This window comes from Notamacropus eugenii, chromosome 2 (assembly GCF_028372415.1).
Source record: "Notamacropus eugenii isolate mMacEug1 chromosome 2, mMacEug1.pri_v2, whole genome shotgun sequence".
Lineage (NCBI taxonomy): Eukaryota > Metazoa > Chordata > Mammalia > Diprotodontia > Macropodidae > Notamacropus > Notamacropus eugenii.
In genome coordinates this window covers 35,732,060-35,747,663 of record NC_092873.1, presented here as the reverse complement: position 1 = coordinate 35,747,663, position 15,604 = coordinate 35,732,060, and the positions used below count along the sequence as shown (strand labels likewise).

At 46.9% G+C, this 15,604-nt stretch overlaps 1 protein-coding gene across 2 annotated transcripts; it reads left to right on the top strand.

The window, feature by feature from the left end:
• The first annotated feature begins 5,660 nt into the window (after positions 1-5,660).
• Positions 5,661-15,535, top strand: SLC46A1 (solute carrier family 46 member 1). 2 transcript variants are annotated; one of them, XR_011973873.1, is made up of 6 exons: positions 5,670-6,044; positions 9,512-10,364; positions 10,873-10,956; positions 12,452-12,608; positions 13,682-13,891; positions 14,779-15,535. XR_011973873.1 is itself a non-coding variant. In XM_072639765.1 (5 exons), exons 1-5 carry the CDS (start codon positions 5,802-5,804, stop codon positions 13,731-13,733), a joined length of 1,389 nt encoding a protein of 462 aa, XP_072495866.1. In that variant the 5' UTR covers positions 5,661-5,801; the 3' UTR covers positions 13,734-14,722. The 2 variants fall into 2 exon arrangements, 1 of the variants encoding a protein (XP_072495866.1); XM_072639765.1 differs by lacking the exon at positions 14,779-15,535 and having other exon boundaries at positions 5,661-6,044; positions 13,682-14,722.
• The last annotated feature ends 69 nt before the right edge of the window (positions 15,536-15,604 follow it).

Below are 15,604 nucleotides of genomic sequence, written 5' to 3'. Positions count from 1 at the left end.
GACTTTTCATACTCAAATTGAGCTCTCTTTGCTTCTCCTCACAGAATCTGGCCTTTCATACACAAATCTGTGATCATTGTCTGTTATCCCTTAATTGCCCTACCTGCTTCCCACCCAAAACCCTCCATTGTCTGCTATCTCCTGATAGCCTTCAGCTGTTTCCAGCCTTTGACCCAGCCTTGGACTTCTCCTCAAGACCCTTCCTAAACCCCTCCTCCCATCACCCTGGACTACCAGACCACCACCCCCCCCCCAGACCCCTCCTATAGTCTTTTCTATATTTAAGTTCCATCTTGCCTCCATGAAGGTGCTCAGATCCAATCCAGCTCAGACTCTGTCTAGCTTGGATTCTATCTGGCCCGCTTGTGGATGCAAGCATTACAAATGCTTAGGCTCCTTAAGAGGCAACCCAATTAGGCGAATCCTTAATAAACTTTGTTTTCTTTGGCTTTAAGAAGGCTTGAGTCGAATTCATTCAAGCACGACCTGGACTGTAGGTATTTTGGGGTCCCCCACCACCCCTCAACCTCTTCACATCCACACATCTCTTCCAAATCTTCCCTTCTCTCCAATTATACAGGCCTGACCCTAGAAGCCCATCACCTTTTTGTTCTTGGTTGGTCGTTGCCCTTCATCTTCGAAGAGGACCAAAATGACATCACCATTGTAAAGTGAAATTTCAGTGTGTCCGACTGTGTCTGATCAGACCAATCTGAGCTCGGAATGCTCTACTGCAGGTTGGGCACAGATAGTTCATGTGAATATTTGGGGTGGATATCCCAAATGTGCACATCCTGCGTTTACTTTGTGCTGTCTCAATTCTGCCAGACCTTCGGTTGTCCTGAGAAGTTCATCAATATTGTATGTTAATTTCATGATGGCATGTTTGCCTGGGTTCTGGATAATGGACAAAGCGCTGGTGTTTGCCTGGGTTCTGGATAATGGACAAAGCTCTTCTGCCTTCCCAGTCACCAATGGAGTGAAACCTTTTTGTTATACTACTTCAGTAGACTCCTAATTAACCTCCTTGCTTTCAGTTTCTCCCTTCTCAGAGCCATCGTCCACAAATCTGCCTAAATAATCTTGCTAGGATAAGATAGGTGCATCTTGGCTTGGTTTTTATAGCCCTCCACCATTTGCCTCTACCAAAACCTATCTTTCCTGTCTTTCATATATACTCTTCCTGAACTTGGTTTGCATCATAGTTGAATGAGAATAGCGGTTCCATATTGTGACTGTGATGGGGTACAGGACCAAGACAAGACTTTACCCCTTATCCCAAAAGAGTTTGAGTCCCATTTGTCTATAGGCCCTGGAAACCCCCACCTTGAACTTTTCTTGAATCGGTCCACTTGTTTGCCTGAGGCTATAAGCTTTTCTTTATTGCTACCTCCAATTCTTGGTTATCTTTAATCTAGCCCAGCCATCCATTGTCTGTTATCTAGCGATCGCCTTCTGCTACTTCCTACCCTTGATCTTATCAAAATCCCATTCTCTACTTTCTCGGCTTCAGACCTCTATTCACTCTGGTCCCATCAAGATCCGCCCTGGACCTCTCCTCCAGTTATCTGGACTACTTGGCCCCTCCTAGATCCCTCCCTCAGTCTTTCTGTATCTAAAATTCATCTTGTTTCCATGAAAATGTTCCAATTCATTCTAGCCCTCTGGCCTTAGTCAAACAAATGCTCAGGTTCCTTAAGTATCTACCCAACATGGCATATCTTTAATAAACTTTGTTTTTCTTTGGCTGAAAGAAGGCTTGGGTCAAATTTATTCAGGCAGGACCCACGTGCTGCTGTTTCAGGATCCCCATGCCCCTAAACCTCAACTGAACTGAACTCCAGCTGCCTATTAGAAATTTCTTTTTTCATTGTTCCTTAAGCATCTTAAACTGGAACCATCCCAAATGAACTCATTATCTGCCCTCCTAAATCCATCCTTTCTCCTAACTTCACCATTATCCACCATTATCCCAGTCACCCACATTTGCAGCCTAGGAATCAACCAGCTGTGAAGTTTTCGGGATTCCCCTCTCACCACTCACACATTGACCTTGACTCAGGCCTTGGTCACTTCTTGTCTGGACTGATTTGCTTTTCTGCAATCTAGTGTCTCCCCCTACCAAGTGGCTCCCAATCTACAGCATTTATTGTGCTGAAGTTACAAAGAAAGGCAAACACAGTTGTTGCCCTCAGGGAGGGAGACCAGGTGCAAATAGCTTGGTACTTACAAGATATATACAGAATAAATGAGAAATGACCACAGAGGGAAGACACTAGCACTGAGGGCATTCAGGACAGGTCTCTTGCAGAAGCTGAGACTTGATGAAAGCCAGGAGATGTAAATGAGGAGGAAGAAAATTTCAGGCATAGGGGGAGGGGCAGCCAGTGGAAAGGCAAACAGAGTCAGGAGATGGTCTTGTGAGGAGAGCTAGAGGATCTGTATTACTGAATTGTAGAGTCTGTGGTAGTATGGAAAATGTAAAGAGCTTTAAAAGCTGAACAAAGGATCTTCTATATGATACAGTGGAGGTTATTGGGAGTCCCTGGAATTAATGGAGCAGCAAGGTGGTGGAGTGGATAGAGCTCTGGGCCTGGAGTTAGGAAGACTCATCTTCCCAAGTTCAAATCTGGCCTCAGACACTTCTGAGCTGTGTGACCTTGGGCTTCACCTTGCTTGCCTCAGTCATCTGTAAAATGAGCTGGAGAAAGAAATGGCAAACCACTCCAGTATCTTTGCCAAGAAAACCCCAAATGGGGTCACAAAGAGTTGCATATGATTAGAATGATTGAACAGCAACTACAGGAATTGATTAAGTTGGGGGTGGGTGATGTGGACCTGGACTTATAAGGAGGATCACTTTGGTAACCAAACGGAGAATGGACTAGAGTAGGGAGAGCCCAGACAGCATGCTATTTCAATAGTCCAGGAATGAGGAGGTGAAGGCCTGCACCAGGATGGAGGCTGGGTCAAAGGAAAGGGACATAGCATTTAGCAAGGTACATAGTGGGTGCTTAATAAATGTTTATTGACTGACATGTTTACTGTTGATGTATTGGAGAGGTGTTGTGAAGGTGAAAAAAAGACAGGAACTGACAGAAGAATCAAGCATGACATCTAGGTTTGGAGCCTATGTGACTGACAGCATGGTGGTACCTTGACAGTAACAGAGAAGTTAGAAAGAAGGGAGGGTTTAGGGAAAAAGAAAATGAATTCAGTTGCAATGAAGATGTCTACAAGACATCCAGCTCAAGTGCTCGGCAAAGAGGTTGTCTTCTCATCTTTTTTCTCTGGGGCCAAGCTGGATTATCATAATTTCACTGGATTCAGTTAGATTTTTTTCTCATTGTTATTCTTTCCATTTACATTGTTGCAGACATGGAGTCTATTGGTTTCTTGGTTCTCTTGAGGTTCAGAGTGCTGGGAACCCCGAAATACTGACAGGCCGGGTCCTGCTCGAATGAATTCAACACAAGCTTTCTTAAAGCCAAAGAAAAACTAAGTTTATTAAAGATTCACCATATTGGGTTGACTCTTAAGGAGCCTAAGCCTTTGTAACGCTTGTATGCACAATCTGGCCAGATAGAATCTCAGTTAAGACAGTTGGAGCTGCATTGAATCTGAGCGCCCCCCTGGAGGCAAGATCTGGGGGTGGTCTGGTAGTCTAGGGTAATGGCAGGAGGGGTTTAGGGAGGATCTTGAGGAGAAGTCCAAAGACGGCCTCAATGGGACTAGGGTGACTGGTCTAGGGTTGGAAACAGCTGGAGGCGATCAGGAGCTAACAGAGAATGGAGGGCTTGGGTGGGAAGCAGGTGGGGCAATCCAGAGGTAACTAAGGAGGGCCAGGCTAGGCCAAAGGCAACTGATTTGGGTATGAAAGGCCAGATTAAATGGGAAGATTCACTAGCAAAGCCAGGCCTAGAACCACATCTCTTTCCTCCTAATCCAGGATTCCTTGCACAATTGATATCTGGCTGCTTCAATGAACTACCTACCTCATAGCTCCATTGGGAGGAGAGTGCTTTGTAAGCCTTGAGTAGGTTATATAAATGTAATTATTATGATAAGACTAGATGATGACCGAAGCTCAAATTCTCCTATGTTCATTGTTATCATTCTACCTTGTTTACTGATATTCTGTAAAATCATGGGACTATAGAATGTAATTGAATGTAATTGATTAAAGGCACTTACGTCATTCTGGCCTTCTCATTTTAGGGTAGAGGGAACGGTGAGTTCAGACAGCAGAAGCATGTTGTTCAGGGTCACACAGTCCATGGCAGAGCCAGGAAGACGCTAGGTCTCCTGACTGTCACTTATGTACCCTTTCTAGTACTTCAATGCTGTCTCTTTGAGAAAGCTCTTCATATACACACACACACACACACACAAACACAATACATATATGTGTATGTATACGTACGTATATATGTGTGTGTATGTATATGTATATATATGCATAGGTATACACACATATATATGCATATAAATATAAATCCTTTGGTCCTCACAAAACCCTGCTATAATTATCCCCATTTTAGAGTGGAGGAAACTAAGGCAGAGGGAGGCTGCCATCCAGAGTGGCATAGCTGTCTGAAGGGAGATTTGAACGATCGGTAGCTAAGGGGTGCAATGTATGGATTTCATCTTCCTGAGTTCGAATCCAGCCTCTGAAACTTAGTAGCTGTGTGACCCTGGGCAAGTCACTCTACCCTGTTTGCCTCAGTTTCCTCATCTGTAAAATGAGCTGGGGAAGGAAATGGCTAAACAGTTTATTATCTTTGCCAAGAAAACTGTAAATGGGGTCATAGAAAGTTGGACATGACTACTAGTGAACTGATAGACCTTACCAGGAATTCTCTCTGGTTCCTGTAACTTTGACATTTCTGTCTCCAGGTGCCTTAGTGGTTCTAAAATCATAGTTTGAGAGCTAGAAGGGACCTCAGAAGTTATCTAACTCCTTCCTTTTACAGACAAAGAAACTGAGGCCCAGAGAGATTAAGGGAGGTAATAAGCATCAAGGGCAATATTTGAATATAGCCTTAGATTCCAGAGTTTTTTTTTTCACTGCAGAGGCCTTGTCTTCCATCTGTAATTGATGTATCTTTTAAGTTCAAAATCCTATGGAGGAAGCAGGAAGTTGTGGGGTTAGGGAAAGCCCCTCCTCCAAATGAGAAGAAAACATAGGGTGGGCTAGAAGGAATCACTGGCAGCACTGAAACTTTGAATTTGTGATATACTTTTTAAAAGCTATCTGCAATCTCATGTACATCTCTCACCTTCTGTTGTACAAATGCTAATTTTATTTGGGATTTATACCTTCAGAATTTTAAAAAAATGGAAAAATGACCTGGGGGAACCGTAGGTCTAGGGTTGGAAGGTATTCCTTTGTTTTGCAGATAAGGAAACTGAGGCCCGGAGAGGGGCAGTGGCCCTAAAGTCACAGCAGGCCCTAAGGGGCAGAAGCAGAATTCCCATCTGGACCCTTTCATTATCCTGCACTGTAGACACACAGACCCCTTCACTTGCCTGGACCTCGGCTCCTCATCAGCCATCCCCGGCTAATAATAGGTTTGGTTTTTTAATCTCCTTCCTCGAAATTGCCGGAGGTGCTTAAGGGGACAGGGGTCTGGAGGGCCCCGCCCCCGGAGACATGCGCACAACCGCGCGGGCCCGGGGCTTTAAGGAGACGGGAGGGATCGGAGCGCGGCCGGACACGCGGCTCAGTCCGGTCCGGGCAGCCGAGCGCGCGCACCGAAGTCTCCGCGGTCTGGGAGTTGGAGCGCGGGCGCGCGAGCACCATGGACGCGCCGAGCCGCGGGGAGCGCGCGGCCGAGGCCCCCAAGGAGCCCGCGGGGAGCGGGGTCCGAGGCTGGCGAGGCTGGGGCCCAGTCGAGCTGGTCCTCTTCTTCGCCAACTTCTCCCTGGCCTTGCAGAGGCCGCTTACCACTCAGTACCTGTGGCACCGCCTGAGCGCAGATGTGGGCTACAACGGCACCAGCCGAGGGGGCGGCTGCAATGACACCGCGGACCCCAAGCAGGAGGTACCGGCTGGACCCCGCGGGCTAGGAAGTGGGGAGCTGGGAGGCTTGGGGGCGGGGCCCTGGCTGGGGGAATTACCAAGGGGGTGGAGACCTGAGCGGGGAAAGTGACAAGGGGCGGGGCCTGAGCAGGCAGGGAGAATTACCAAGGGGGCGGAGACCTGAGCGGGGAAAGTGACAAGGGGCGGGGCCCAGGCTGGGAGAGTTACAGAGGGGGCGGAGACAAGGGGCGGGACCTGAGCAGAGCCGGTAAGGGATCTGGGTAGAGGGGAGAACTGACCAGGGGATGAGGATTGAGCCAGGAGATGGACCAAGGGAAGGGGCCTGATCTAGGAGTCAGTCAGTCAGTCAATAAGCATTTTTTATTAAGGGCCAGCAATGTGTCAGGCACTATGCTTAACCCTGGGGGTGAAAATAAGGCAAAAGACAGTCCCTGCCCTCAAGGAGAGCACAGTCTGTTGAGGAAGACAGTATAAAATGGGATAAATAGAAACAAGAGAGGGAAGGCAGGCAGTAGAATTAAGGACTGAGAAAGCTTACTGCAGAAGACTGGACTTTTAGTTGGGACCAGGAGGTGAAGATGAGGAGGGAGAGCCTTCCAGGCATGGGAGACAGCCAGAGAAAATTCCCAGAGCCAAGAGATGGAGTCTGGAGGTCACTGGATGGAAGATTAGGTGATGCGTTGTAAGAACCAACACCACCTCCATCTTCCTAGTCTTCTTACACCGAGGTAGGAGGTTGTTTGATCTGTGAACTGTGAAGTGAACAGTGGAAAAGTGATCTAAAGAGGATGGGACACTGAACCTGCCTGAGGAGTCTTGAATTGAATTTTGCAGGGTGAAATTGGGACTGAGTCTAAGGGGAGAGATTTAGTGGGTATGATTAGGGAGAAGGGTCAGGGATCTGGAGAACTACTGAGTGTCCAGTTGCTGAATGGAACTGGAAAAGGAAAGACTCCTAGGATCAGATTCAGAACCAAAAGGTGCCACAAGGTCATCAGTCTAACCATCTCATTTTACAGTTAAAGAAACTGGGGCCCAGAAAGAGAGGTAGGGTGACTTACCTTTGGTCAGATAGTAAGTACAGGACTCAGCCATTCATCTTTGAACCCCTATCCTTTGATGCCAGACCCAGAGTGCTTTCTACTGTAGTGTCACTTTTTGGAGTCAGGAGGTCTGAATTCTAATCCTGCCTCTAATTATTTGACTTTTGGCAAGTGACTTCATCTGTCTGAACCTATTTCCTCTTCATTATTTGTGAAATGAGGTCCATAGTCCCAAGAGGCATTATTGGCCTAGTAGAAAGACAACCTGCTTTGAATCCCCGCCTGGGTCACTCTGAACAAATTTTTCCTCTGGACTACAGTTTCACAGTCACAGAATTTGAGAGCTGGAAGGGACCCACCTCAGCAGACATCCAGCCCAACCTCTATAGAGAAAGGAGTCTCCCCTATTGTTGAAGAGAGAGATGGGAGAGCTGGTTCAAAATGTGAATTAGACCTTCTCTGTAGCCATTGGGAGCTTTATTGATGCAAAAGCAGTGGGCCTGAGATTTAGCAAGGAACTAAACAAAGGCAATGATATGGGAAAAGGGTGAAACTTACAGGATGATTTTAGGGTTTCCTTGTTGGGGTCTGGAGATCTAGGGTAAGTCTTGCAAGATAAAGGCACAGGGTGAGGACTGAATGTCACAAGATAAAGGTTTGGGACGGGGAATCTTATGGTGCAGGATAAGGCGAAGTTGTGGTAAGGGGAGATTTTAGGGCACCAAGGACTTCACAAAGTCAATCAATATTATTTTGACTCTTAGGGCACTGTTTCTATCCACATCACTCTGATGTGCCCAACAAATGGTGCTCTGACTTTCTGTTATACTCAATAATAGTAATGATAATGAGCATTTATAAAGCATGTTGATCCTCCAGTAACCCTGGGAAGTAGGTACTGTTATCATCCATTTTGTGTGTTTGTCCTTTGTTCTCAAAGAGGACCTTGACATCAGGGAATGATGCAACATGACTTGCAGTTGACTTGGACTTGAGTGAAGGAGGGCTGTGCAAAGTCACTGGCCTCACTTTCATCCACATTTTACAGTTGAGGAAACTGAGGCAAACAGGTTTGCCTCAGACTTGCCCAGGGTCCTATATCTAGTAAATGTCTGAGGCTGAATTTGAACTCAGGTCTTCCTGACTTCAGCCACATTGCTCTATCCACTGAGCCACCTTGTTGCCCTCTTGTGCACCTGGTTCTGCCCTCTGAGGACAAAGAGCAAGCTGAGTCTTTCTTTCACATGATAAGTTCATTGAGTACTTGATAACTTCTCTCCTCCTGAGTTTTTTCTTTTGCAGACTACACACCCCTCCTTGTTCTGTTAACCATCCGCCATGCCAAGTAGATTCCAGACCCTTCACCATGCTGGTTGCCATTCTCTAGCTTGTTGGAGTCATTTCAAAGCTGTGGCCACAGAACTGAGCACCCTGACTTCACATCTGGTCTGATCAGGGTGGGCTACCAGAGGGACTGCCACTTCCTATGCCAGTGAAATGGCGCAGTGGAGAGGGCTCAGGGATGGAGTCAGAGGACCTGGGTTTGAATTCCCCCCTCTCATAGTTCCTTACTTGGGTAACCTAGACCTTGGGACTTTACTCTGGTCCTTGTGTACCTTATCTGTAAAATGACCAGGCTGGACTTAATGACCTCAAAGGTGCCTTTCAGTTCTTATGTCAGGAAACTTAGCATCTTAATGTAACTTAAGATGAAATCCCTTTTTTAGCTGCCACATCACACTGTCCACTCATATTTAGATTTTGGTCCACTATAACCCTCATATTTTTTTTTTCAGATGAACTGGGCTTATCTCTACTTCTGTGGGGTGTGGTCAGGAGTCTGGGCTGTGGGAACTAAAAGAGGGAAATGTCTATTAGAATAACAAGGATTCTAGTCTTGGAAGATAGGTGGGTGGGGGGCTGTCCACCATGGGTCAGGCTTGGGATTTATACTAATAGAGAATCATTGAGGCATATGGCAGGGGTGGTGCCTTGGAAGAGAGGCTAAGAGGCCGGAACATGGTAAGGGAAACCTTGGAGTTTAAGTTTGAAGGGGATCAGTCATATAAATTAGGGAGATGGGGAATAGCTAACAGGAATGTAGGGAAGGATTTGGAAGGGAAAAAAATTCCTTGCCCATCTCCCACTCTTGATCTCTTTCCTACCTGTGTGTCTCAGGTAAGTCACTTTTCCAAATTGGGCCTCACTTTCTTCCTCTGTAAAATAGGAGGAGTGGGCTTGGTGATGTAGGGAGCCTCTTGCTACCCTCTAATTGATAATTCTCTCCTTGCCTGTGCCCTGGTGAGGGACTCTTTGTCTGGGAGGCTTCTGTCTTCTGATCTCAGAAGCCTTAGCTCCTGCTGCCTGTGTGTTTGGGGGTAGGAGGAAGGTGGCTGCTGGACTGAGGAGGCCTGTGTCTGTGCAGGAAGTGCAGACCCTGACCTCCCACTGGAGTCTCTACATCGATCTGAGCAGCTTCTTCGTGGGGCTCTTCTCAGCCACTTTGCTGGGCCCATGGAGCGACCAGGTTGGGCGGCGGCCACTGCTGGTGCTGGCCTCCTCCGGCCTCGTCCTTCAGGTCATCGTCTACATCCTGGTCGTCTCTTTGGAGCTCCACGTTGGCTACCTTGTGCTGGGCCGCGTGCTCTGCGCCTTCCTAGGGGACTACAACGCCCTATTGGGCACTGGCTTTGCCTCCGTGGCTGATGTCAGCACCTCTCGCTCCCGCACCTTACGCATGGCTATGTTGGAGGCCTGCCTGGGGATATCTGGCATGTTGGCCAGCATCGCAGGGGGCCACTGGATCAAGGCCCAGGGCTATATCAACCCCTTCTGGCTGTCGCTGGCCATGCTGATCGCCACCACACTCTACTCTGCGTTTGTGTTCCGAGAGTCAGTGCCTCATCCGAAGAAGGCTTACCTCTTCACTCTTCATCATTACCGGCTGGTGTACCAGCTCTTTGCAGCCCCTTCCCCGGGGAAGTCTAGGAAACATTTGGCACTCTACCTGCTGGCCCTCTTCCTGGTGCTCACCATTCACTATGGAACCTGGGACATCGCTGTCCTGTATGAGCTAAGCTGGCCCCTGTGCTGGGGCTCCGACCTCATTGGCTATGGCTCAGCTGCCCAGCATCTCTCCTACCTTGTTGGTCTGGTGCAGCTGTGGGCCCTCCAGCTGTTCCTGAAGGACAGTTGGGTGGCAGAGGTCAGCCTCACCTTCAACATTGCAGGATTGGTGGTATTTTCTCTGGCCAAAACCACAGCACTGATGTTTACAGGTGAGCCCATGTGGACACTACAACAGCGCAGGGCAGGGTGGGGGACTCACTACCGAGTCCCTGGAGAAGCCTGGCAGAGCCTGGTGGTTCCTCTCAGAATCCTGCCCCTCACTAAGAGAACCTGTGCAGTTTTATTGAATAGCATATGGGTCATGCAGTGCAGACCTTGGACTGACAAGAAAGCTCCCAGGAATGAGGAGGAGGAGGGAAATATTTAGGTTAGGGACTAGACCCCAAATTTCATTGCTCTAGGTAATTTCTGAGTGGGGAAACTCGTTCTGCCCACACAGGGAAAAACATCTCATCAGCAGCTTCAGGAGCTGTCCAGAGAGGTGCACAGAGGGCTCAGGCTTACACAGCCAAAATGGGTCAGAGACAGGGCCCGACTTCAGGTCTTCCTGGCTTCCAAGCTGGCTCACCTGCCTCAGTCATCATGTGGAACATCTGGGAGCCAGGTCTCCGTTCCCTGATGCACTTGTGGCTGATATATTTGTTCATTTCCCCACAGGGTATGGGATCCTCTCCTTCTCGCTGGTGATTACACCGGTGATCCGAGCCAAGCTTTCTAAACTGGTGAACAAGACAGAACAGGGTAAGGAATCTGGAGTCATCTTGGGTCTTGTAGGCCCCAGATTGTCCTGTGAGCTGGGCAGGGGGCCTGTATATCCCCTCTCACAGCAGCAGGAAATAATAATCTAGAGTTGTTATTCTGTCATTTTGGTCAATCCCATTTGGGGTTTTCTTGGCAGAGATACTGGAGTGGTTTGCCATTTCATTCTCCAGCTCATTTTACAGATGGAGAAAACTGAGGCAAAAATAGGGTTAAGTGACTTGTCCAGGGTCAACACAGCTAGTGCGTCTGAAGCCGGATTTGTACTCAGGCCTTCCTGACTCTAGGTTCAGCACTTAGCTGCCTAAGTTTTCCTTCTTACTTTTTGTTTTAATTTTTAAAAAAGCTTTATTATAAACTTAACCATCATTCACAAAAACAAATGAACATAAACATAAGAAATGAGTTCTTGTGTAAAGCCTTAGAACATAGTAAGGAGAGTGTGCACAAATTAAGAGTCATCAGACAAACAAAAATACACATGTGTTTTGGGTCTCCTTCCAAATCTTTTTTTGTATGGTTGTAGTGTGTGTGTGTGGTTTAAGCTGTGCTCACTTCTTTCTGTCACTTAGTCCTGGGTGTCCCTAAAGTCTTTGCTTAAGTTTTAATAGCTTCAAACTGAACTAAGACTTTTGGAACACCCTGGATAGAACTTCTATATTTAAATGTGTGTGTGTGTGTGTGTGTATTTCCAAAGTGCATACTGTCAGAGGGAGAGGCAAGAGAAAATTTGGAACTCAGTTTTTAAAAACAAATGTTAAATTATTTTTCATGTCATTGGGTAAAAAATATTAATCATATATATATATACATATATATAAAATTACATGAATGTTTCAGATTTGCTGCTCATCTGTCATTGGCTAGACAGGTTATTTCTAGTGTATCATTATAACTAAACTGAGCTGCTAGTGTGTTTTCTCACGGGAGGACAGTGCAGAGATGTTTTGTCATGGCGTGTGGCCCACATGGGACTGACCCAAAGCCACCTCTAAGAGAGGATTCTTGGTCTGAAGCACTGGCTTTGAGCGACACTTCTAGGCTGCCTGGTCAATGCTGCAGAGGGGAGAGGATCAGTCTCCTTCTGGGCCTTTCCATTGGCTCCTCTGGCTAGGTGGTGGGGATTGACATTCCTCATTGGCGGTCATTGTCTTCAGATCTTGAAAGGGTTGGCAGGTAAAGTGAGAGAGCAGATTCATTCAGGGCTGCTTTAAAAAGCAGACTTGAGCCAGGAGATGGACATTCGAAAGGGGCAGGTTTTAGCTCAGCTAAGAAAGGACTCAGGAGCAGAGCTTCCCAGTGACAGAATCGGCCTCCCCCAGTGGGAATGAGCTCCCTGTTGCTGGAAGTGTTCAAATGGAAGCCTGAGGATCATCCATCAGGAATGCTGAAGGAAGCCCTGTCTTCAGTGTCTGCCTCCAGGGTTCCTGGATGTTGTGATTCTGTCTCTGATTCTTTTTCTTCTTCCTCACCCCAGGTGCTCTCTTTTCCTCCATCGCTTGTGTGAGTGGGATCTCCATGCTGTTAGCAACAGGAATCTTCAACTCCCTCTATCCAGCCACCCTGAACTTCATGAAGGGCTTCCCCTTTCTCCTGGGAGCGTTCGTTCTTCTCATCCCAGCTATTCTGATTGGGTAAAGCTGTTTAGCTGTTTTCCTGGTAGTATACCCATTCTATGGATTTGACTGGTGTGAAGGGAGGCGTCCTTTGCATCTTTTCTTACTGTCCTGACTCCGTTGCCCTTATCTGGAATGGGAAATCTGCTTGGCCCTAACTCACCAAACCAGTGTCTCTCTGACCGCCCTCCCTGAGTCCCCAGAGCACTGGACTTTGGGTCAGGAAGATCTGAGTTCAAATCCCACCTTACACTTAGTAGTTGTGTGACCCCAGGCAAGTCAGTGTTTCTCTCTGGCCTTCGACTTTTTGATCTGTAAAAGGAGCTTCTTCGCTGGCCTCTCAGTCCCTTCCCACTCTGGTTGTTGGTACTGTGATCTAGGATTCCCTACTGTCTCTAGAGAAGGTTACCCCCTGCCTCTTCCCTGACCAGCTAAGGTTGGGCACCTCTGGATTTACTCTGGGGGGCAGCACCCATCGACAGGCTCCGAGTAGAGACTGGTGACTCTTCCTCTTTGTGTGAGTTTCTAAGTCTTTTCTTATGCCTTATGGTGGTGTGGATATGGCCTTGGGTTCTTGAAAGCCTTGCCAGGAAAGCCCAAGGTCACACATCTCTCCTGAGCTAGGAATGCTTTTTCAGTATAGACTCAGCCATGAACTGTGTCTGTTGACTGAGTTGCTATATGAGCAAAGCTCCTTTCTCTCACAAGGGGTTGTGATCAGCTTCAGTGAAGGGACTGCCCGTACCAGGGAAATAATAGATCCTGGAAGTAGGGAAGAAATTGATTCTTCATATTTTGGTTGCTTTCCCTCCTCTCTCTCTCTTCCTGCATCACCATCTTTGAGAGGTAGAGAGATGGAGATAACAGGCAGGTGGGATGCCAGGGGCTCATAGTCCTGAAACTTTGCTTTTGCTGCCTTCTTGATTTTGAGCAGACTGGCTTCCTTAACTCCCTTCTCTGCCTGGGCACTGTTCCTCTTTGTCCACAGGGGTGGGCCTTAGACAGGGCAGACCCAGTGTTGTGTAACTTCTCCTAGAGGGTGGTTTGGGTTGCCTGGATCAGGCCTGAACCACTTCCTTCTCTCTTCACAGGGTGTTGGAAATCTTTGATCCTCGACCTGAATACCAGCAAACCCTTCACTGAAGCCCCCTACCCCACCCTCTGAGACCCAGAAGGAAAAGAAGTGGAAGCAGAGGGCAAGACAGCACTTGGCACCGGGACAAGTGTGGACTTCTACCCTGGAGGGCTTTACTCAAGGCCTTTCTGGCCTCGGAAGAGACATAGTCAGACTAGTTGGTTAGGTACAGCCTTGGGCAAAATTGGTTGGGGGGGAACCCTCTTTTTTTTTTTAAAGCAAAATTGGAAATACTAAGAAATGACATTTCTCTGATCTAAAAATCCTCTACAAACTTGTCTCTTTAGGGAAGTGGGTAGAACAAAAGCCTTTCTGAGGGAAATGGATCAAGATTCAGGACCATTGTGCAGTTATATCTGACTCTCCATGACCTCATTTGGGGTTTTCTTGGCAAAGATACTGGAGTGGTTTGCCATTTCTTTCTCCAGTTTATTTTACAGATGAGGAAACTGAGGCAAACAGGGTTTAAGTGACCAAGGTCTTACAGATAGTAAGGATCTGAGGCTGGATTTGAACTCAGATCTTTCTGGGTGCTTTATCTACTACTGATGCCTAGCTGCCCCTGGACCATAACCAAATGACTCATACCTATGATCATTGCTTCTCTATCCCTGAAGGGATAAGGCTTGGCCTAGGGAAGTGCCTTCAGTTCCTCTAAAAGAAGAGGGACTTTCCTCCTCACATTGTGATAAGATTCTCCTTGGAGATCTCTGAGAAGGGACCCATGGATTCCTTGAAGGGGCTAGAGCCAGGGAGACAATAAAGCTGGGATTTTGATTTGCTTGTCTTACTATTCTGAAATTTTACCCAAACTGAATTTTTATATATTGTGATTTTCTACTTCAAGATTCCTTTCAGTGTTACCTGAAATCATGTTGGGGGGGACAGTCATGTCAGAGCACATAGAATATGATGCCACTTTGGACAGCTCTCTCTCCAAGCTAGAAATACTTGGATATGAGATTTGTGTGAGAGTAAATAAAATTTTTCCAACAGAGTTGATCCTGAAACACAAGAGAGTAATTGTAGTATTAATATTTTTTCCCCTATCAGACATTCATCGATTGAGAGCTGGAAGATCCATTAGAAGTCAACCAATGTGGCCCCCTCTATTTTATGGTGTACTCTTTCCATTGGAGGACCTATTTTAATAATAAATGACTAACATTTATATAACACTTTAAAGGTTGGAAAAGCACCCTACATATCTCATTTTTTCCCTTACATATTGTCTCTCCTCTCACCCATGTGCCCAATGCCTTTGTGCTACCATATGTTACCAATTTGTTAACTTGTTTTTCAGTCTTTGCAGACTCTTTGTGACCCAATTTAGGGTTTTCTTGGAGAGACTCTGGAGGGGTTTGCTATTGCCTTCTCCAGCTCATTTTCCAGATGAGGAAACTGAGGCAAACAGGTTTAGGTGACTTGCCCAGGGTAACACAGCTAGTCAGAGTCTGAGGCCAGATTTGGACTCAGGAAGATGAATCTTCCTGACTCCGGGTCTGGCACTCTACCCACTGTGCCACCTAGCACCCATATCTCCAGTAGCAGTTTCCCATCTTAGTCTTTCCAGCTGTCCAAGAAACTCTGTCTTAATCTGTGTTTGTTCTTGCTTCCTCTCCTGTCTTCATCATATTTCTGTTTTAACAGCAGATGAGAGAGAACACTACAGTGATTCTCTAAATACTATTGAGACCTAGAACAGGGAGATAGACTCCACAGTTAGTTTTTTGCTCCTGTCACATACACAAAAAACTGAATTGTGTTTTGTAAATGCTGGTACAATACCAGTAAAACTTCTGGTCATGAATCTTGGCATTCTTCAGTCTCAGAATAACCAGACTTGCAGATAAACCAAAAAGCAATGGAGAGACGGGGG